This window comes from Gavialis gangeticus, unplaced genomic scaffold (assembly GCF_001723915.1).
Source record: "Gavialis gangeticus isolate Ggan-Ray unplaced genomic scaffold, GavGan_comp1, whole genome shotgun sequence".
NCBI classification, from domain to species: Eukaryota; Metazoa; Chordata; order Crocodylia; family Gavialidae; genus Gavialis; species Gavialis gangeticus.
Genome location: NW_017729032.1, coordinates 1,693,701 through 1,711,392, shown reverse-complemented (window position 1 = coordinate 1,711,392; position 17,692 = coordinate 1,693,701). Strand labels below are relative to the sequence as shown.

The following is a 17,692-nucleotide window of genomic DNA, read 5'->3' as shown; positions in this document are numbered from 1 at the left end:
GCTGCATCCTGTGCCAGGGTTCCCCAAGAACATGGAGCTGAGAGGTAACAATGTGTGTTGCTACACAAAAAACTCTGGAGCCAGGTAGTACTTGTATTTAAAAGTCCTTGCCTGTGCCGGAGTTTATTCATTCTGAGTGCCCTAACAGGGGTGCATGCGTAGACCCAGAGATGCTCACCGCACAGTTCGCTCCCCAGCCGCTCCACCAAAAGCAGTATCAGGCCCCTCACTGCTTCTGCCTGGCTGCCTGTCACAGAGCACTCAGGTGCCCTGCGCCTGAGAGCAGAAACAGCTTGGGAGAGGCCCCTAGTGGCAAGAAGGGGGAGGCTCAGCTGCCAGTTACCAGGGCAGCCAGAGTCACAGGTGCTGGTTGCTAGGGCAATCAGCACTGAGGCCAGGAGGGCAGTTCCCCTCTGGCGGCCAAGGGAGGGGGAGCTCGGCCAGCGCAGACAGAATCGAGAAGCCCGACTGCATGAGCATCCCCTGATTGCTGCTATGGGTTGGAGTATTTCCTGGTAGGGACTGAATGTTGTTTGGCTGGACAGTTTAGCTTTTTATGTTATAGCCTGGGGGCTTTGTGTTCGCAGTTTTGACCAGAGGACTAGGTGGGGCTATTAGGGGTTGGAGGAGGCCTCATAGGGGCTCCATGGTAGCGTGGGGACTCTGGTGCCAGAGAGGGCGCAGCATTTGGGTGCATTGACCACAGCCCCAGAGCAAGAGGGCAGCAAGCAGCCCCAGAGCAAGGGGGAGGGCAGTGGGAAGCCCCTGAGAGAAGGCAAGGACAGGGCCAAATCACAGCAAGGCCCAGGCCGAATGCCACGTCAGTACCATCTGCAAGGCTTGGGCTGTGGTGTAGGGGAGGAAAAGGAGCCGCAGATAGCGCCCCCTGGCACCAGGGCATGTAAAGTGGGCAGCCTCCCGCTAATTACATCAATCAATCAAGATCAAGGCATAGCAGGCGAGTAAGCAGGCAGTTGGCCCATAACACGAGGGCGGAGTCACCAATGGAAAGGCTCTAGTAGCGATACTCCTGTCACACTGCCCCAGTGGTCCTACCTGTGCCCCTCACTCCCAACCCACAGTCCCCTATCCCTGCTGCTGACCCACACAGTCTCCCAACCTCCCAGGCCATGCTGGTGCCCCTTACACCCAAAATGCATCCCCCTGAAGCCACAGCTGCCCACAGGGAGCCCCATGCCCACCCCATCCCTTGGTCCTGGCCCAGCTGGCGAGGAGGAGACATACACTGCCCTCTCTGGATGGCCACTATCAGGATGCCCACCTGGGCCGTGCTGCCCCTGGCTCCCCAAGGGGGTCCCAATTGCCAGGGGCACCGCCTGCCCATAATCCGCCCTAGGTTCATGCAAGGAATTAATAACCACTTGGCCACCTCATGTGGGAGTGGTTTCATTTGCTGTTCACAGCCAATAGCACCCACCTGGTCCCACCACTGGAGCCTTCAGCCTGCTGGCATCATAACATTTTCTTTTTCCTTTTGCTTGCACAGTGGGCAGGCACGAGCTGACACCACATTCAGACCCATGAATTCTCCTGGCTTGGCAGCAGACTGCCACTGCCTGCATAGACACCCATGCCCACCCTGCATGGCCTTGGCCAGAGTACCCATCTGGGCCATGCTTCCCGAGGACAGCCTTGATTGCCAGGGGCACTGGTGGGCCATGATCCACCTCTGGTTCATGCAAGGAATTAATAACCACTTGGACGCCTTATGCGGGTGCCCAGGAGCAGTCTCATTTGCCATTCCAAGAAAATGGTGCTCACCTGATCCCAGGACTGCAGCCTCCAGCCTGCAGGCATTTTTGCATTTTATTTTGCTTTGTTTTGTGGGCATGGTGGATGGGCACCAGAACGCAGCACTGTCACACCCATGAATCCTCCTGGCTCAGCAGGGCATGGCCCCAGCGAGCCCCTGCCACCTGCATGGACACCCGCACCCACCCCGCATGGCCCTGCCCAAGATGCCCACCTGGGCCACGCTCCACCGGGCTCCCCAAGGGGGGGCCTTGATCGCCAGGGGCACTGTTGGCTATTTATCCACCCCCGGTTCATCCAAGGAATTAACTGCTCATCCACCTCCTTTGGGCGGCCAGGAGTCGTTTCACTAGCCATTAAAAAGCTCCCCCCACTTCAGCCCCCCGCCCCCTACTGCCTCTCCCTCCCCTTCCTGCTGCCGCCCCAGCCCCGGCTGCTCAGATTTCAAGCCCTGCGCCCACCACCGTCACTGCAGACGACGCCCGTACTTGCGAGACGGACAGAAGCGCTGTGCTGCAACGAAAACGTTGTTTTCATCCACAGACACAGGCAACTGCACCGGCAGGAGGTCCACCGTCCTACCGAGAACCAGCAGCCAGGCACCCCGGCACAGCGGCCTCTCCCGCAGCTGGCGGCGGGGCGCCGCGCACCCCCACCCACGCACCTGCGCGAACGGCGCTGCGACAGCCACCCCGCAGAACGACTTCCGGGGCCCCAAGTACGGCGGAAACGCCCTGCCTCAGCACTTCCGCGCGGCCATCTTGTTCCCGAGGCGTTCCATCTCTACACTTCCGGTCAGCCGGGGGTTTTTTTGCCCCCCGAGGCATCCTGGGAGATGGAGTGTTTCATTTCTACACTTCCGGCTAGAAGGTCTTTGCCCCCGTGGCGTGCTGGGAGATGAAGTGTTCCACTCCACACTTCCGGCCAGTCCTTTTTGCCCCGAGGCATGCTGGGAGATGAAGTGTTCTAACTCTTTACTTCCGGTCGGCCGTGTTACCCCCGAGGCAAGCTGGGAGATGGAGTGTTTTAGCTCGACACTTCCGGCCGGCCTGGTTGCCCCTGAGGCATGCTGGGAGGCGGCGTGCTTCCGAGCCCCTCCTGTCGCGGCCTGCCCCGTGATCGCCACGTGTGTCAGGGCGCGGGGAGAAGCGTGCTCCTGGTCCCGGGCGCGCTGCAGGCCCCGCCCCGCCCGCAGCGAGGGGGCGTGCGTCCGGCGCGGTCGTCGGACACGGTGCGCTGGGAATCCCGTCCGGGCTGACGGTGCCATGGGCGGGCGTGAACGATGCCGGGACCTCGGCCCGACGCCCGGGGCACTCTCTTTGCCCTCCAAAGCGGCGAGGGCGGCATCTCTGCGGCTCGCTTCCCTCCTCGTCCCCAGCGAGCTCACGGTCGTGGCTGCGCCCACGGGCCCAGAACCCAGAGCTCCCATTCTGGGGACAAGCGCCCTAGGGCCAGGGCAACAAGGGGTGGGTCCTGCTGGACCAGGCCCCTCAGGCTGTAGGTTCAGGGCCCCTTTGCTGCACCCTGGCACTGGTGCAGATTGTGCCCCATGCCCAGGGCCTCTGTGCACGGAAGCATTTTGGCACTAGGTGCTGAATCGCACCCGAGAGGAAGCCACGTACCAAACGCACAAGGCTTGGGCCCCAACCTGAGGCCACGCAGCCCGTGGGTGCCTGAACCCGGGGCCGGGATGTGAGGCCGTGCAGCACGTGGCAAAGCTGAGTTCCAGCTGCAGCCTAAAGACACGGTCTCCCTCCCTCCAGCACCGGACCCAAGACAGTTGCCCAAGTGCCAGACAGCTGCAGGGGACCTGGTCCCTTAACGCTCCGAGCCCAGGAAGCCAGCCTCTCTCCTTGGGCCAGCAATGGGTGGAGCCACCAGCCGCAGCAGGCCCCAGCTGCCCAGTCCAAGTGCCCTGTACCAAAATGCAGGCTGGGATGACGGCTGCAAACGGGCCCTGCCCCCCCAGGCTGCAGCAGGGGAGGCTTAGTCTCAGTCCTGCCCCACTGCTTAGATCTGCAGCATCACACAGCCACAGCCCTTGGGGGGTGGGGGTCACAGCTGAGCACAGATGCTGCAGCTGCTGGCAGCAGTGAAGTGGGTGCAGCCAGTCCAGCCCCACCCAGTGCACTGGAAACATTCAGGTTTTCACAGCCCACAACTGGGGTGGGTTTGGACAATGGTAACATGGCTTGAACGGGGCTTCAGGGTGCAATGCCAAACAGCACAGCCCCAGTTATGCAGGCCCTCTGGATCAGCTGGGTGGCAACACAGGGAGACCAAGGACATGCTCCCAGCAGATAAGAGTTTGTCAAGAGATTCAGGACCCCTACACCACTCTCATCTCTAAACTCTAGCCTCAGTAGAGGGCCAGCAGCAGTGGGCTGCACCAGGGCAAGGTGGATACAAGCAGATGCGACAGGACAAGGACTGGGAGCCTGAACCAGATGCCCAAGCAGAAGGTGCTGCCCAGCCTCTGAGCACACTGTGACCCCATATCCAAGGGGATAGTTCAGGGTTAACTGCTGTCAGGCATTGCCCTGGTACCCATGGCCCTGCCTCCAGAGCGCTCTGACACTCAATGGAGCCCAGCCTTTGTGCAGGCCCAAAGGCTGGCCAGGAGTCTGCTAAAAGGGGTTAACAGCTGCTGGACTGCAAGCTCGGTGGAAGGTGCCAGAACATCTGGTGTTGATTCCAGGGCAGCCTGAGGACAGCATCAGTACAGGCCCGCCACATGCTCAGTTGGCAGTCAGTGGGACGGTACAAATGGGCCTCACACAGTCAATGTGCTTGGGAGGCAGGAACATTGTAATCAAACAAGTTCATCAGTCAGCACCTGGGAAGGGGCCTGGCCCCCATCTGGCTGACCAAGGGACAGTGACACAAGCCTGGCACAAGCACTTCTCCAGAAATGCTCCTGGCTTCACGTCACCTGCGCTGTCCCTGCTGTCAGCAAGTCTGGTCCTGGGACAGGGTGCACATAGACAGAGCATGAGCTCAGGGTGGTCTGGTGCTGCCCACAGCAAGGCTTCCACCTTCCTGCTCCTCCCCTGGGCTCGCTGTGGCCTGCTGCACATGGGCACAGCCCTCTCCCTGCACTGAAGTGCTGTGTGTGGGCAATTCAGCACCTGGCACCGTCACACAGACAGAAACCATGCAGGAAGCCCAGGCACATGGGTGCACAGCACAGCCCTCACCATGCAGCCATCACCCTGTGACCAGGCCCTCAGACACCCCCAGATGCCCTGGGCTCTCCGAGGAAGCTGATGACCCCTTCCGCAGTGCAGCACTGACTGTCCCAGGCAGTGTCCCAGCAGCAGCTCAGCTGGTCAGGATGTCACAGAGATCCAAGCAGACAGGCTGGGGGTTGAGATGGGTCCCAAAGGAGAAACAGTTCCCTCCACCACCAATGAGCAGCAGCTCCTTCTCTTCAGGCAGCAGGATGCTGCTGTGGTTGTGCAGCAGCAACGGCCACTCCACAGCCTCCTGGAAGAGAACAAGTGAGCCCAGGTGGGCATGAAGCTGCCTGCTTCAGGGCAGCTGGTCTGAGGCTGAGTGCGACCTGGGCATGTGGGGATGGGGTCTCAGCCACGGCACTGAGATTCACCAGGAATGCAGACTGCGGCACTCAAGGGCAGGGGCCGGCTGCTGAAGGGTGTTGCTCACCTGACACCACCTGGCACTTTGAGGCATCCCACACCTGTGGACCCACCCATGAAGAACAGGCGCCCCATGCCCAGCACTCTGGTAGGTTTTGCTAGCGACATCCATTGGGCTAGCATGTACTCTTCCCTATGCCCCTACCCAGGACACTACAGTGAGCGTCTAAAAAGCTGCAGTTAATCCCAGGAAGCAGCTGCCCTGTCTTCCTGGGGAATCTCAAACCTGGTAGATAAACAAGCTGCCCCATGTGCAGATGCCAGACTGCACTAGGGCAGACTCTGGGTGACAGCCTCCAATAGCCCTGGCCTGCCTGCATTGGGAGAACCGATATGGCCTGCAGGGGTGATTTTCCCCCAAATACTGCCTACTGGCCTAACCAGCCTGACTCCCCGGGCTCTCAGTGATGGAACCATCAACAAGGCCAATGCCAGGTTCAGATCCCAAGAAAACGTTTCTGCAGTATGTGCAAATGCACGTGCTAACCTCTTCAGAAGCTATGGAACACTAGGACATGAAAACAGTAGTGTTCACTTGGCTGTCATGAGCAGCTGTTGGTCCCAAGTATGCTTTGAGTGACCTGCCTGGCAGTCCTGAATGCTGAGAGACAGCAAATAGTCCAATATATCTGGAGATTAGTAATCAGTTTATTTGTAATCTAATCACTAACAAACTGCTGTGGAGCAGCCTAGGAGGAAAAGGGACATGGGACGGGACAGGAAAGGAAGCCTTGGGCCATCAAGTGCAGCCCCCTGCTATAGCTGGCTTCACAATGGATAATCCCCAGAGGAAAAACAATTCCACTCTGAGCTGTGTGTCTGGCTAGTGGAGGAAGATATTCTCTGTAAAAGAGCAGCTCAGAGCTGGGCAAGCAGCTCATGCTGGTGTTAGACACACAGCATGAAAGCCAGCAGCTATAGGGACAGTGGATCCACACAGCACTAAGCCCTGATCTTGAGGAACTGCTCCCAGCATGGACAAAGCAAATCTGCTGCTGGTTTGACAAGTACAATGGTTTCAAAAAGCTCTGAGGCTATACCAATTCTGGCACAAACATTCTAACAAGATTTCACAGAAGCAGGACATTGGTTGTCCTGGTTCCCCTGCTTTACCTGTGGCAAGTGAGGGTGCTAGGTCTGTGTTGTGTCACAGTTGTGGGCCATCTTATGTAGAGTTTAGATTATGGATTGTATGGGATGGTTTGGACAGGGCTGATCCTGCCCCAGGAAGAGGGCTGGACTACAGCAGTGGTTTTTCAGAGCCCGGTGGGGGGCACAGACTATATCTAAGTGGTCCGTGAAAAGTGACTATGCTCAATGAAAAGTATGTGAGCACCTACACTTACATTGCAAAGGTGTCCACATCTTCATGCAAAATTTTTTAGGGGTCTGCAAATGGAAAGGTTGAAAACTACTGAACTAGATGACCTCTGGAGGTCTCTTCCAGCCCCTACTTCTCTATGATTCTGACAGGCAGGCACAGTGACCTCTCCTCCTTCCTGTGATGACCACAGGAATCCACAGAGGTGGCGGGAGAAACTCTAGATTGCTGGTCCATAGTAATAGAAAGCATCAGACTCGGGACCCAGACTCACCCTCCTTGGGAGCAAAAACATGGAACTTCTCACTTTCCCTGCGTGCGAAGGTCAGCTCCGAGACATCCTGTCTCTGCTGGAGCTAGCATACCCTGCAGAGGCCTTTTTCTGCACTTACCACGTCAATCTGGTACTCCACAGTGGCACCTGTCATTAGGTCAACGACAGCCACACCAGGCACCGACGGAGCAAGAAGCCACACTCCCCCCACCAGCAGGAGCTTCCCATCGTGCACATGAGCAGTATGCGAATACCTGCGAGCAGAACACAGAAATGGGATGCCTGGGACGAGGGGAACCACGTGAAGGCCACCACAGCATGTTGTCCTGAGGGATGTTCACCCACCTGGGGACAAGAGGAGGACATGTCTCCAATGTCTGCCACTGAAAGCCACTCTCTGTCGGTCTCAGGAAGAGCACTGACCCCAGCAGCTGTTCAGCTGCTCCCAGGCCTCCTGCAATGAGCGCTCCCCCGGCCCAGGCACAGGCACTGTGGGAATGACGGCCATCCGGGACCACCCCCTGGACTGGAACCTGGGAAAGCAGAATGACACAGGCTGAGCTCTGCAAGGAAAGCACTCCTTATCTTCCTCTCATCCCATGAAGGGCATAACCCTGCCCCTGTACCAAAGTAAGGGCAGCACAGAGGGAAGCATAAGCAGGTCAGGCCAGGAGAAACTGTTTCAGGGCAGTCAGTGTCTGGTTCTTTGGAGGTGGCTGTGCTGGAAGAAAGTTCCCATCTTACTGCACTGGCACTGACCGGGTCCCAATGCTGCAATACTTGAGCATCATACAGACTGAAAGGTTCTTACTTTCACATGCTCAGAGCAGTGACACACCTGTTTAGCCTTACACCCACCTCTGTGTTCAAGACACCATTGCCCCTTTTGGATTGTTGCCAATTCAGAGCCACAGATTCCTGAACACAAGTGGACCCCAGTGCTAAACAACAAAGCCGAGGATGCTGGCAGGGGTCTGCAACAGACTACCAGTTCTGTACGGAGCGCAGGAGTTTCTTAGCAGCCTGGCCAAGCTATTGAAAAGAAAATGGTAGCATCAGGAGGAATTTGGCTTGGGAGACTGTACTGTTGGTGTCCAAGTTGCCCTTGGGCTGCCTGGGGTAAGAGACCAGAACCCCCTGGGGCTGGTCTCTGGTCCCTGTCCCAGAAATCTCAGTCAACGTGTCAGACAAGAGGAGACCAAAAGAGGTAAGTGGATGGTGCAGTGCCAGGGAGGAAGGTAACACTGGCCAGTACAAGCACTGCTCTTCCAGCTTGGCAGCAGCCTAGCCATGATTCAGTCTCTTGTATGTCCCATGGAAAAGGGGTTTTAAAGGAAGCAGTGGAAGGAGGACTGCGAGGCAGCTCTGAAGACTTCACAGGGAGCTAATCCCACATGAGGGATGGCAGGGAAAAGCACAAAAATTCTTGGTCTTGGGGGAGGAAAAGGACAGATGACGGCAGCTGGACCTAAAGGTTCAACCTGAGGCAGGAATCAGTAGGTCCATGGCAAATGAGACACAATGGGGGGGTAGGGAGGGAGGCTGTGACAGCCCTCAAAATTTGAAGCATGGGGGTGAACTACAGCTTGTCCAGGGCAGCTGGGACCCTTGCACGCAGTCTAGTGATGCTAGCCACATTAGATATCTGAAGGCTGTTATTTGCTCTTTGCCCATACTAAATGGAAGTGGGTGGGAGCACTGGTTCCTAGCCACCCAGCAGCTTCTAGTCTAGCAAGCAGTCCATCTTGATCCATGGCAGTGAGGTCCCACTAGGTTACCTGCTGTCTGTTCTTTCTGTGTTAGAACACTGTCTTCCTTGCACCGCAGTCTGTGGGGGTTGCTCCAGTGAGTCCTTCAGCCTCCTTGCAGGGGAAAACCAGAGCTGTGAGCCACAGGCTGCTGGGGTTGCCCCACCACTGGAATTGGATTTTATAGACAAATGGGTCAGCTCAGCCTGTCTTTCCAATTCCCAGCCAGAGCCAGGGCTGTGTTTGTTTCTGTGGGCTTTGTTCCCACCGTGGTTTCCCTCTCTCAGGTGTTTGCTATGGCTCAGGCTCTGCCAGCTTCTGGAAGGAAGACAGACTGAGAAAAAAGGGGAAGGGCTGATGTCTTGCTTCCCCCACTCAGATATTTGCTCAGGGACTTTGGCTGGCTGTGCAACTTCTTCTGTGGGCCAGTCTGGGCAGGGTTGCCTCAGTTCCCTTTCTGCAGCAGGATGGTGAGGCTGGTTCAGCAGTGTAAGATGCAGCTCAGCCCAGGTCTGCCCTGCCCTTGGCTCCTTCCAAGAGGGAATTCATGTCTTGGGGCAGGAGAAGTCCCCTTGGCCCCCACTAGAAGCTCTGCCCCAGACTGTGGGGCTTGGCCACCCCCATCCTCCCTGCCTTGCTGAGGGAAAGAAGTTGAAAGGCACCAGACACAGTACACGTGCTGCCCAGGCCAGCATGGGAAGGGGCCATCAGGTCCAGCTCCCTCAAACACCCCCAGTCTAGTGGATCTCTGTTCCTACCCTGAGCTGAGATTTCCAGGAGAAATGCAGACACCAGGTAACCTACTGGGATCTCATTGTGATGGATCAAGATGAACTACTAGCTAGACTGGAAGCTGCTGGGAGGCTAGGAACCAGTGTTCCCACCCACTTCCATTTAGTATGGGCAAAGAGCAAACAACAGCCTTCAGATATCTAATGTGGTTATTTAGACACATTGCTTTTTCACAGATGGGAAAAATTTTGAACAGAATCGATCAGGGGGAAAATTTAGATACAAAAATGTGAATGAGAATCAAGAGAGAGAGATGGTATTTATCAGATGACCAAGAAGCTGTGATACCACAATCAAGAGTAAAGACAGCTCTGGGCAAAAGCCTGTTCTGGTTCGGTGGGAAGTGAAATGATGCAAGAATGATGGAGTACTTTCCAGTCCAGTAACTAGAATCATAGAATCACTGAGTTGGGAGGGACCTAGACAGATCATCTAGTCTGACCCCCTGCCATGGGCAGGAAGGAGCACTGGGGGTGGCAGGGGTCATAAGACAGGGGTGCCTATCCAGTCTCTTCTTGAAGATTTCCAGGGAAGGTGAGAGCACCACCTCTCTGGGGAGCCTATTCCAGGCTCTGGCCACCCTTACCGTGAAGTAGTTCTTCCTAATATCTAACCTCAACCTATCCTCCCCTCAGCTTGTGGCTATTGTTCCCGGTGACTCCAAGGGGGGCCCTGGTGAACAGACTTTCCCCGAGTCCCTGCTGGTGGCCCCTGATAAAGTTGTAGGCAGCCACAAGATCCCCCCTAGAAAGCATTCAGAGAGAAATTTATTCAACTAAAGGCCCCACACCACTGTGTGAGCAAGGCAGATAACGCATGTGCTCCACTCCCTGGCCTGCTGGTCACAGTGCTCCCCTGGGGGCCCATCCATTTACAAGGGGATATTTAAAAATGAAGTAGCAGATTACCTGGTATCTCCCCATTCCCTGGGGAGCAGCCAACCCCTGGGCTTTGCAGCAGACTGACTCCTTCTCCCTCTCTCTGGCCCAATGAGTGCTCCATTGCTTCATGCCAGCGAGGGGACTTGCTAGCCAGGGCACTCCCCCGGGAGGTGGGAAGTCACCTGGGGCAGCAGTGGGACTGAAGCCAGGTCCCTGCAGTCTTTCACCAACCTCATCTTTAAGAGGGAAACAGCACCACCACATCCAGGACAGAGCTCACGGCTGCAACCCAATGGTGAGAGGTGTCCTTGCAGCCCAGAGCGTGGACTCTCTTTCAAGAGGGGGTGTTTTCAGACCTCTCTGCTCAGCATGCTGGCTTTTTTGTCCCATTCTTCAGCACACCCCCAGACGAGCTGCTGGCACCCAACTCCGAGGTCTGGATTCCACTAGGTGGAGGTGCCATGAACCAAACCACTGTCGATCCCCCTGATTCAGTGGCTGAAGCATGGCAGGGACAGACAGTACCCGTCTCCACATTCAGGATGCCTTAAATGGGCTCTCAGTGCTGGACTCTCCAGCCCCAGCCATGGTTCAAGGCTTGATTCCTCCTTGGGCACTTACCTGTGTGCAGGAGAGCTCCACCACATGCAGGAAATACCAGTCCCCCAGCACAGGCCACACAGCAGAACAGCCCCCGTAGATAAACAAGTACTTCTGGCCTAGAAAGACACACAACCGGATGAAGAGTTAGGACTGGAGCATGACAAAAGCCCTCCCACCTGGGTATTGCATAGCAGCCGCTAGGGCAGACCCAAATCAACCCACATGCTTTTTGCTCCCACCCTGCACAATGAGTTTGCAATGGCTTCAGACCTGCGCTAGTCTCTCAGAAAGCTGCAAGGTGGGACAGGTTGCTCCCAAACACTGGATCCTAACCCCAGTCCTGCCACCAACTCCCTACTGAACTGGGAAGTAGTTTCACCTCTCGCTTCAAAACACTTTATTGGCATGGAAAGCTCAGAGAACGTATCAGCAATTTACAGATGTTTGTTAAAAAAAACCCCCAAATCCTGAAAAATGGAAACAGCATTAAAATACCTCTGCCCCAGGGAGCTATTACTTAGCACACTGTTCCACAGCTCCCAAAGCTGAAAGCAATCATGAGCAAACCCAAGCGGAACAAAAATATTAAACCTAAAAATATAAATAACAATTAAGAAGAGTCAAAAAGCACTTATTAGAATCCCTTCTCCCCCCCGCAATCCAAACTAACCAGCAACTCTGCAGACATAAAAGACTGCTTCTGTGAGTAAGAGACGCATTTTGGTTAAGAGAAGATGAAAGAGGCAATGAAAATGAATATGTAAATAATAAAACAGAAAACTGGAAAAGAAAGAGCCATGACTACAGATCAGCAGTTAGGAAATGCAGACAATGGATAAGGAAAACTAGAAGGAATTACTTCTAACATATCTGGCACCAGTGAAATCCTGGCAGAAGCACAGTTCAAATACCTAAACTAGGATCATGAGATTATTAACCACTAGACAGAAAAGACAGAAACATTCAACAAGTTTTGTCTGTTGTGTTTGGGGAAAAGCAGCTGGACAATGCGTACATATTTTGCAGTGATGTGGAAATGATTTTTAATTTCATCAATAACTAGCAAGAATGTTAACCAGCAACTAACAACGAAAACAAAGCAGTTTTAACTCTGCACAATTTCCACTCCAGGACATAAGGCAATTGAACAAGAAGTTCTCCAAGACACTGAAGCTGACTTGTAACAAATCCTGTGACACATGGGAAGTTTTGGGAGAGTGGAAAAAAGCCAGGATTGTGCCAGTAGCATTAAAAGTAAAAGAGAGATGATCTGGGCTGCTACAAACCAGTCTAACTTCAGTCCTAGAAACACTCATGGAAAAGCCAATTTAAAAGATGTCAACCCCAATTAAGACCACTCAAAACAGTTTTATGGAAACTGTGTCTGGTCAGACAAACCCAATTCAGCCTTTTGATGAGATTATCGTTTACTTCACAGACAATGGTATCAGTGCAGCAATCAGATTGCTGTAGTGTTTCACTTGGCACACCACAACAGTCTGCTTACAAAGTTGGCGCTACGTAACACGAGGAAGCACAAGTTAAGTGGAACACAGGCAGGCTGACAAATCTCAGAAGTAAAGATCAACAGGGAACTGTCATGGAACGAGGGTGTTTTGAGGGGTGTACCCTAGCCCTGATGCACAGGTTTATTAGTGGCCTGGAAGTAAACACACCTCACTATTGATACCATTTGCAGAGCAGGAGAAGTTAGTAACAAGGAGGACAGGGCACTTGCACAGAGGAATCTGGATGGGTTGACAAAATCTGTGCTAACATAGCCACATACAAGGCCATGAAACAAAAGACAAAAAACAAAATGCAGGCTATAGCCACAGAACGGGGAACTGTCTGGGGAAGCAGCGAGTCCATAAGGGAACGGGGACCACGAAGAACAGACAACTCGGTATAAACTCTCCATACAGCATGGTGGCAAAGAACACGAATGTGATCCTCGGGTGTATAAACAAAGGATTAGTGAGTAGGAGTATGGAAGTAGTTTTACATCTGGTTGCAGCACCAGCTGGCCAGTTATTGGAATACTTGCATCCAGTTCTGGTGTCTACATTTAAAAAAGGATGTTGAAAAATTCGGGAGGTGCAGAAAAAAGCCACAGAAATGACTTCGAGTCTGAGAAGGGCCTTGCAGCAGGGGACTTAGAGCTCAATCTGTTTAATTTATCTAAAATAAGACCAGAGAGGTTATTTGATTACTTGGGTATAATTCTGAATACAGCCAACCCGTCCCTCATCTGCGGACAAAGGCATAATAAGATCCAATGGCTGGATGTTAAAATCCAGAGGCCCCAAACGTTTGTCAAACAGCTCTCCCAACTGTATAGCTGGTCCAATAAAAGCTAAATCGCAGAAAATCCTGGCCTATAAGAGGCACCCATGTCCAAACAGCAAGGATGACCAACCCCTCGAACAGATTTCCCAGGGAAATGGAGGCTTCTCTATCTTCTGGGTTCAGGATCGGGCATCTCTTTCTAAAACATGGTCTCCAGCTCAACCAGAATTTACTGTTTGAGATGCAGGAATACAAAGCAGACACATCTAGGTGGAATTTAGTAGCCAGCATTACTTGGGAAGCTAGGCAAGGCTAAATTACCACGTTGGGCCTCAATAGTGTCTGGCTGCTGGTGTGCTTGTGGGATGTCTATAACACCAGGTCTGCTTACAGCTCTTACCCTTCCCCAGCCCAGTTAAAGCATCCCAGTCACTGGGGAAAACTCGCTCCAGGTCTCCTTACCTTGGCACGTCACCTCAGTTGTGGTATGTCTCCAGCGCTGTGAGACTAGGTCCTCAGCTAGCTGCAGCCTCTTGAACTGCGCCACGATGCCGTCTGGGTCCGAGGCACTTGAGGATTTGTGGAACTCTAGCCACAGCGCCCCCAACACTGTGCTGGTGGGGGACATTCGCCCTCCCATTACCAGGGCCCGGTTCTCAGAGAGACGAGTCACAGTGTGGTACAACCGCCCACCTGTAGGGAAAGAAGAGCCCAGGAATTGGACTGCTCCACCAACCACGGCATTCTGACGGTTACCAGACCAGAGGCTTTAGTCTGTTCCAGTTTCCATTACTGCTGCACTGGTGTTACATGGATCCCCGTGTATACCCCATCCCAAGAGAAGAACTCACCCCAAGCACTGCTGGGCTCTTCTACTGTCACGCAGCCTGCTCGCCAGCTGTGCTTATGCCTGACTAAGAGATGGAGCTCTCTCAGGCGACAGTGCCGTCCATCCTGCTCTCCAAAGCCACCAGTGGTAAGAACTAGATGTGGTCCGATTAGCACAGAGCGGTGAGCAAACCTCTTCAGGCCTGCAGCTTCAGAATCAATCATGCACATGGAGGCACGGATGCTCCCAGTGGTGGTAGGGGCATTGCCAGGAGCAGGAGCTGCAATTGAAAAGAGGAAGACTCTAAGGCTCTTGGGGTTTCTTTGCAGTGTACCCCAGATCCTACTCAAACAAGAACCAAGAAGCTGACAACCCAAAGCAAGAGGCAAACTGGTTCAGCTTATCAAGAAATGATAGAGGCACCTTGGCTGCAGGGTACAGGGCTGCAGGTACAGGGTGCAGGGATGGGTGGAAAGGTCTGGGGACTAAAGAACCCTCTAAGTTAGCAAAGAAAGGCAAAGCAAGCACTAGTAGCTGGAAGCTGGAGTCAGACAAAGTAAAATTAGAAACAAGGCACATCTTTCTGAAGAGCAAGGATAATTAATGACAGGAACAAACTCAGAGCCAAGGGGTAAATCTATCACTTGGCAGCTGGGTGTCTTTTCAGAAGGAAGATACTAGGCAAACAAGCTATTTGGCTCAGGGCAGCGGTAACAGGTGACAGTCTCTGGCTGGCATTATGCAGGACCAGGCGAGATGAGCTAATGCTTCCTTTCGGGCTCCACAGTTATTGACCTACGAATGAGCAGAAATCGGGACACAGAACCGGGCTTGCACACAGACACCGCCAGACTGAATTGTCTCCACCACCCCCCAGCCCAGAATCCGGTCTCCATGCACGGCCTGCACCAGATGGTCTAGAAGCAAGTGGGCGTGGGATAATGTGCTCTTTACATCAAGTCTCATCTTTCAGAGACTGGCCTAATACCCTGAAGCACGAGGTTCAATCTCTCTTCCAAAGTTCACTGATGAACTGTCCTAGCTGAATCTTCCTGGTTATGCAAGCATCTCACTTTTCTTTACCTACTGTTAGGCCCTTGGCCTCAGCTACAGCCTTTGGCATTAAATTTCACAGCATTTAACTACACACTGTGCGAAAAATGATCAGTTTTGAATCTGCTGCCTTACAAGGCAGGAAGAACAGACACTCCCTGCCTACCTTTTCTAGATCATTCACTATTAGATTCAAAGCTGAAAGCACCCCCTATATTTACAGCTACCCAACATCCCATTATAAGATCCTCTTTTCAGTTGCTTGGTCTGAAATTTCCTGTGCCAGGTTTTCCCCCCATGCTGAAATGTTTTGAAAACCTCAGGGGAAAAGATGGTTCAGTTGTTTCCAAGTAATTAAGAGAAACAAATGTATACTATGTATGTATAAATACACATATGTACATATAATTAGTTGTTTTGGACATTCAAAACAACTGAAGTGGTGTGACACTCAGGACTGCAGCAACACACTTCTTGCCCAGATCTCGCCTGACTCCGAGTTGCCTGTCTGTAGAATGGTGAAAATCAGGACACAGAGGGGTTGTAGAGCTAAGTTCAGCCCTGGTTGTGGAGGAGTCAGACCCTGCTGCAACGAGCGCCTGGAAAAAGCCAACAAGGAAGTTGTTCATTTTGTATGCGAGGCAGGGCTTGAGCACCATGCAGGGCACAAGGCACACAGCCAGGCTCTGAGCAGTGACAAGAGAACCAAACCCTGAATGAAGAGGTATTCATTCCCTGACCACCAGGCACCCCCGCCCTGGCTGAGGCCAGGGCCTGTATACACACTGGTATGCCATCCTGGACTCGTAACTCTGTGCAAGGGGCTGAATACAAGTTACAGAGGCAGCCCCAGCTCTGATGTCTCCTAACACAAGTGATTTGTTTAAAACATGGCAGTTCAGCTTCTGAGTGGGTAGGGGCCACATGTCAACACGTCCCTCTACCACAGCACATGTACACCCCTACCATGCCATACAAGGGTCACCCTCTACCACGCCATGCCAGCACCTCCACCCACTGCGCTGTATTCCCACACCACACAGACTCCAGGACCTCCAAGTCCCCAGACCACAGGCTTTCTTGGCCATCCCGCCCCATGCCCAGATGACACCAAGCTGGGAGGAGTAGTAGATAGGATGGAGGGTAGGGCTAGGATTCAGAGTGACCTAGACAAATTGGAGGATGGGACCAAAAGAAATCGCGTGAGGTTCAACAAGGACAATTGCAAATGGTGAGGGGGCTGGGGGACATGACTGGTGAGGAGAGGCTGAAGGAACAGGGCTTGCTTACTTTGGAGAAGAGAAGACTGAGGGGGGATTTAATAGCAGCCTTCAGCTACCTGAAGGGGGTTTCAAAAGAGGATGGAGCTGGGCTGTTTTTAGTGGGGGCAGATGACAGAACAAGGAGCAATGGGCTCAAGGTGCAGCAAGGGATGTTTAGGTCAGCTTTTAGGAAGAATTTTCTCACTAGGAGCATAGTAAAACACTGGAACAAGTTACCTAGAGAGGTGATGGAAGCTCCATCCTTGAAGGATTTTAAGACCCAATTAGACAAAGCCTTGGCTGGAATGATGTAGTTGGGGTTGGTCCTGCTTGGAGCAGGGGGTTGGACTAGATGTGACCTCCTGAGGTCCCTTCCGACCCTCATTTTCTATGATTTTATGACTAGGTAAAAGCCAGAGAAAGGAGACTGAGCCCAGAGACTCCAGCAATGGCAGCAGTGGGGGTGGCATCCAGACCAGGAGCCCAGGGGCTGCAGCCTAATTCCCTGGGGGCTGCATGCAGGCCATGTGCACCAGCTAGAGAGCCCCGATTTAAAAGAATTTCAGGCTTGCAGAAGCTGTTTATTTGTATCCTGTTACCTCTCCACTGTCTCCTATTTACCTTCCTTCCAAAGTGAAACAGCCCCATTTTCTCAATCTCTCGTCATACAAGTTATTTCAGACCCCTAATCAGTTTTGCTGCTCTTCTCTGAATGTCCTCTAATGTAGCTTATCTTCTGACATACAGCACAGCCTGCATAACATACACACCTGTTTTTTCATAGAATTATAGAACCAGAAGGGACCTGTCAGATCATCAAGTCCAGTCCCCTGCTGTGGGCAGGAAGTTATTGGGCTCAGATGAGCTCGACAAGGTACCTGTCCAGCCTCCTCTCGAACACCTCCAAGGAGGGTGACTGCACCATCTCTGCTGGGAGTGTGTTCCAGATTCTGGTGATCCTTACAGAGAAAAAGATTTTTCTTATATCTAGTCTGAATTTAGTCTCTATTAGCTTATGCCCACTGGTCCTCGTCCTACCCTTGGGGTGCCCCTGCCTTCCTGAACAGTTGCTCCCCTAGATCCTGGTGTTCACCTCTGACATACCTGTAGGCGGCTATCAAGTCATAGATTCATAGATTCATAGATTAAGGGTCGGAAGGGACCTAGTAGATCTTCTAGCCCGACCCCCCGCCAGGGCGGGAGAACAA

The 17,692-nt window shown here is 53.3% G+C and overlaps 1 protein-coding gene across 1 annotated transcript in view; it reads right to left on the bottom strand.

The window, feature by feature from the left end:
- Positions 1-4,560: 4,560 nt before the first annotated feature.
- The window catches only part of LCMT2 (leucine carboxyl methyltransferase 2), a 35,528-nt gene continuing 22,396 nt past the window's right edge, over positions 4,561-17,692 (bottom strand). Inside the window, exons 9-14 of the mRNA XM_019525344.1 lie at positions 14,192-14,449; positions 13,803-14,033; positions 11,070-11,167; positions 7,373-7,560; positions 7,146-7,281; positions 4,561-5,259 (exon numbers count right to left, since the gene is read on the bottom strand). Of these exons, the coding sequence (XP_019380889.1) occupies positions 5,095-5,259; positions 7,146-7,281; positions 7,373-7,560; positions 11,070-11,167; positions 13,803-14,033; positions 14,192-14,449 (1,076 nt within the window). The 3' untranslated portion in view covers positions 4,561-5,094. The remainder of the gene's footprint in view (positions 5,260-7,145; positions 7,282-7,372; positions 7,561-11,069; positions 11,168-13,802; positions 14,034-14,191; positions 14,450-17,692) is intronic.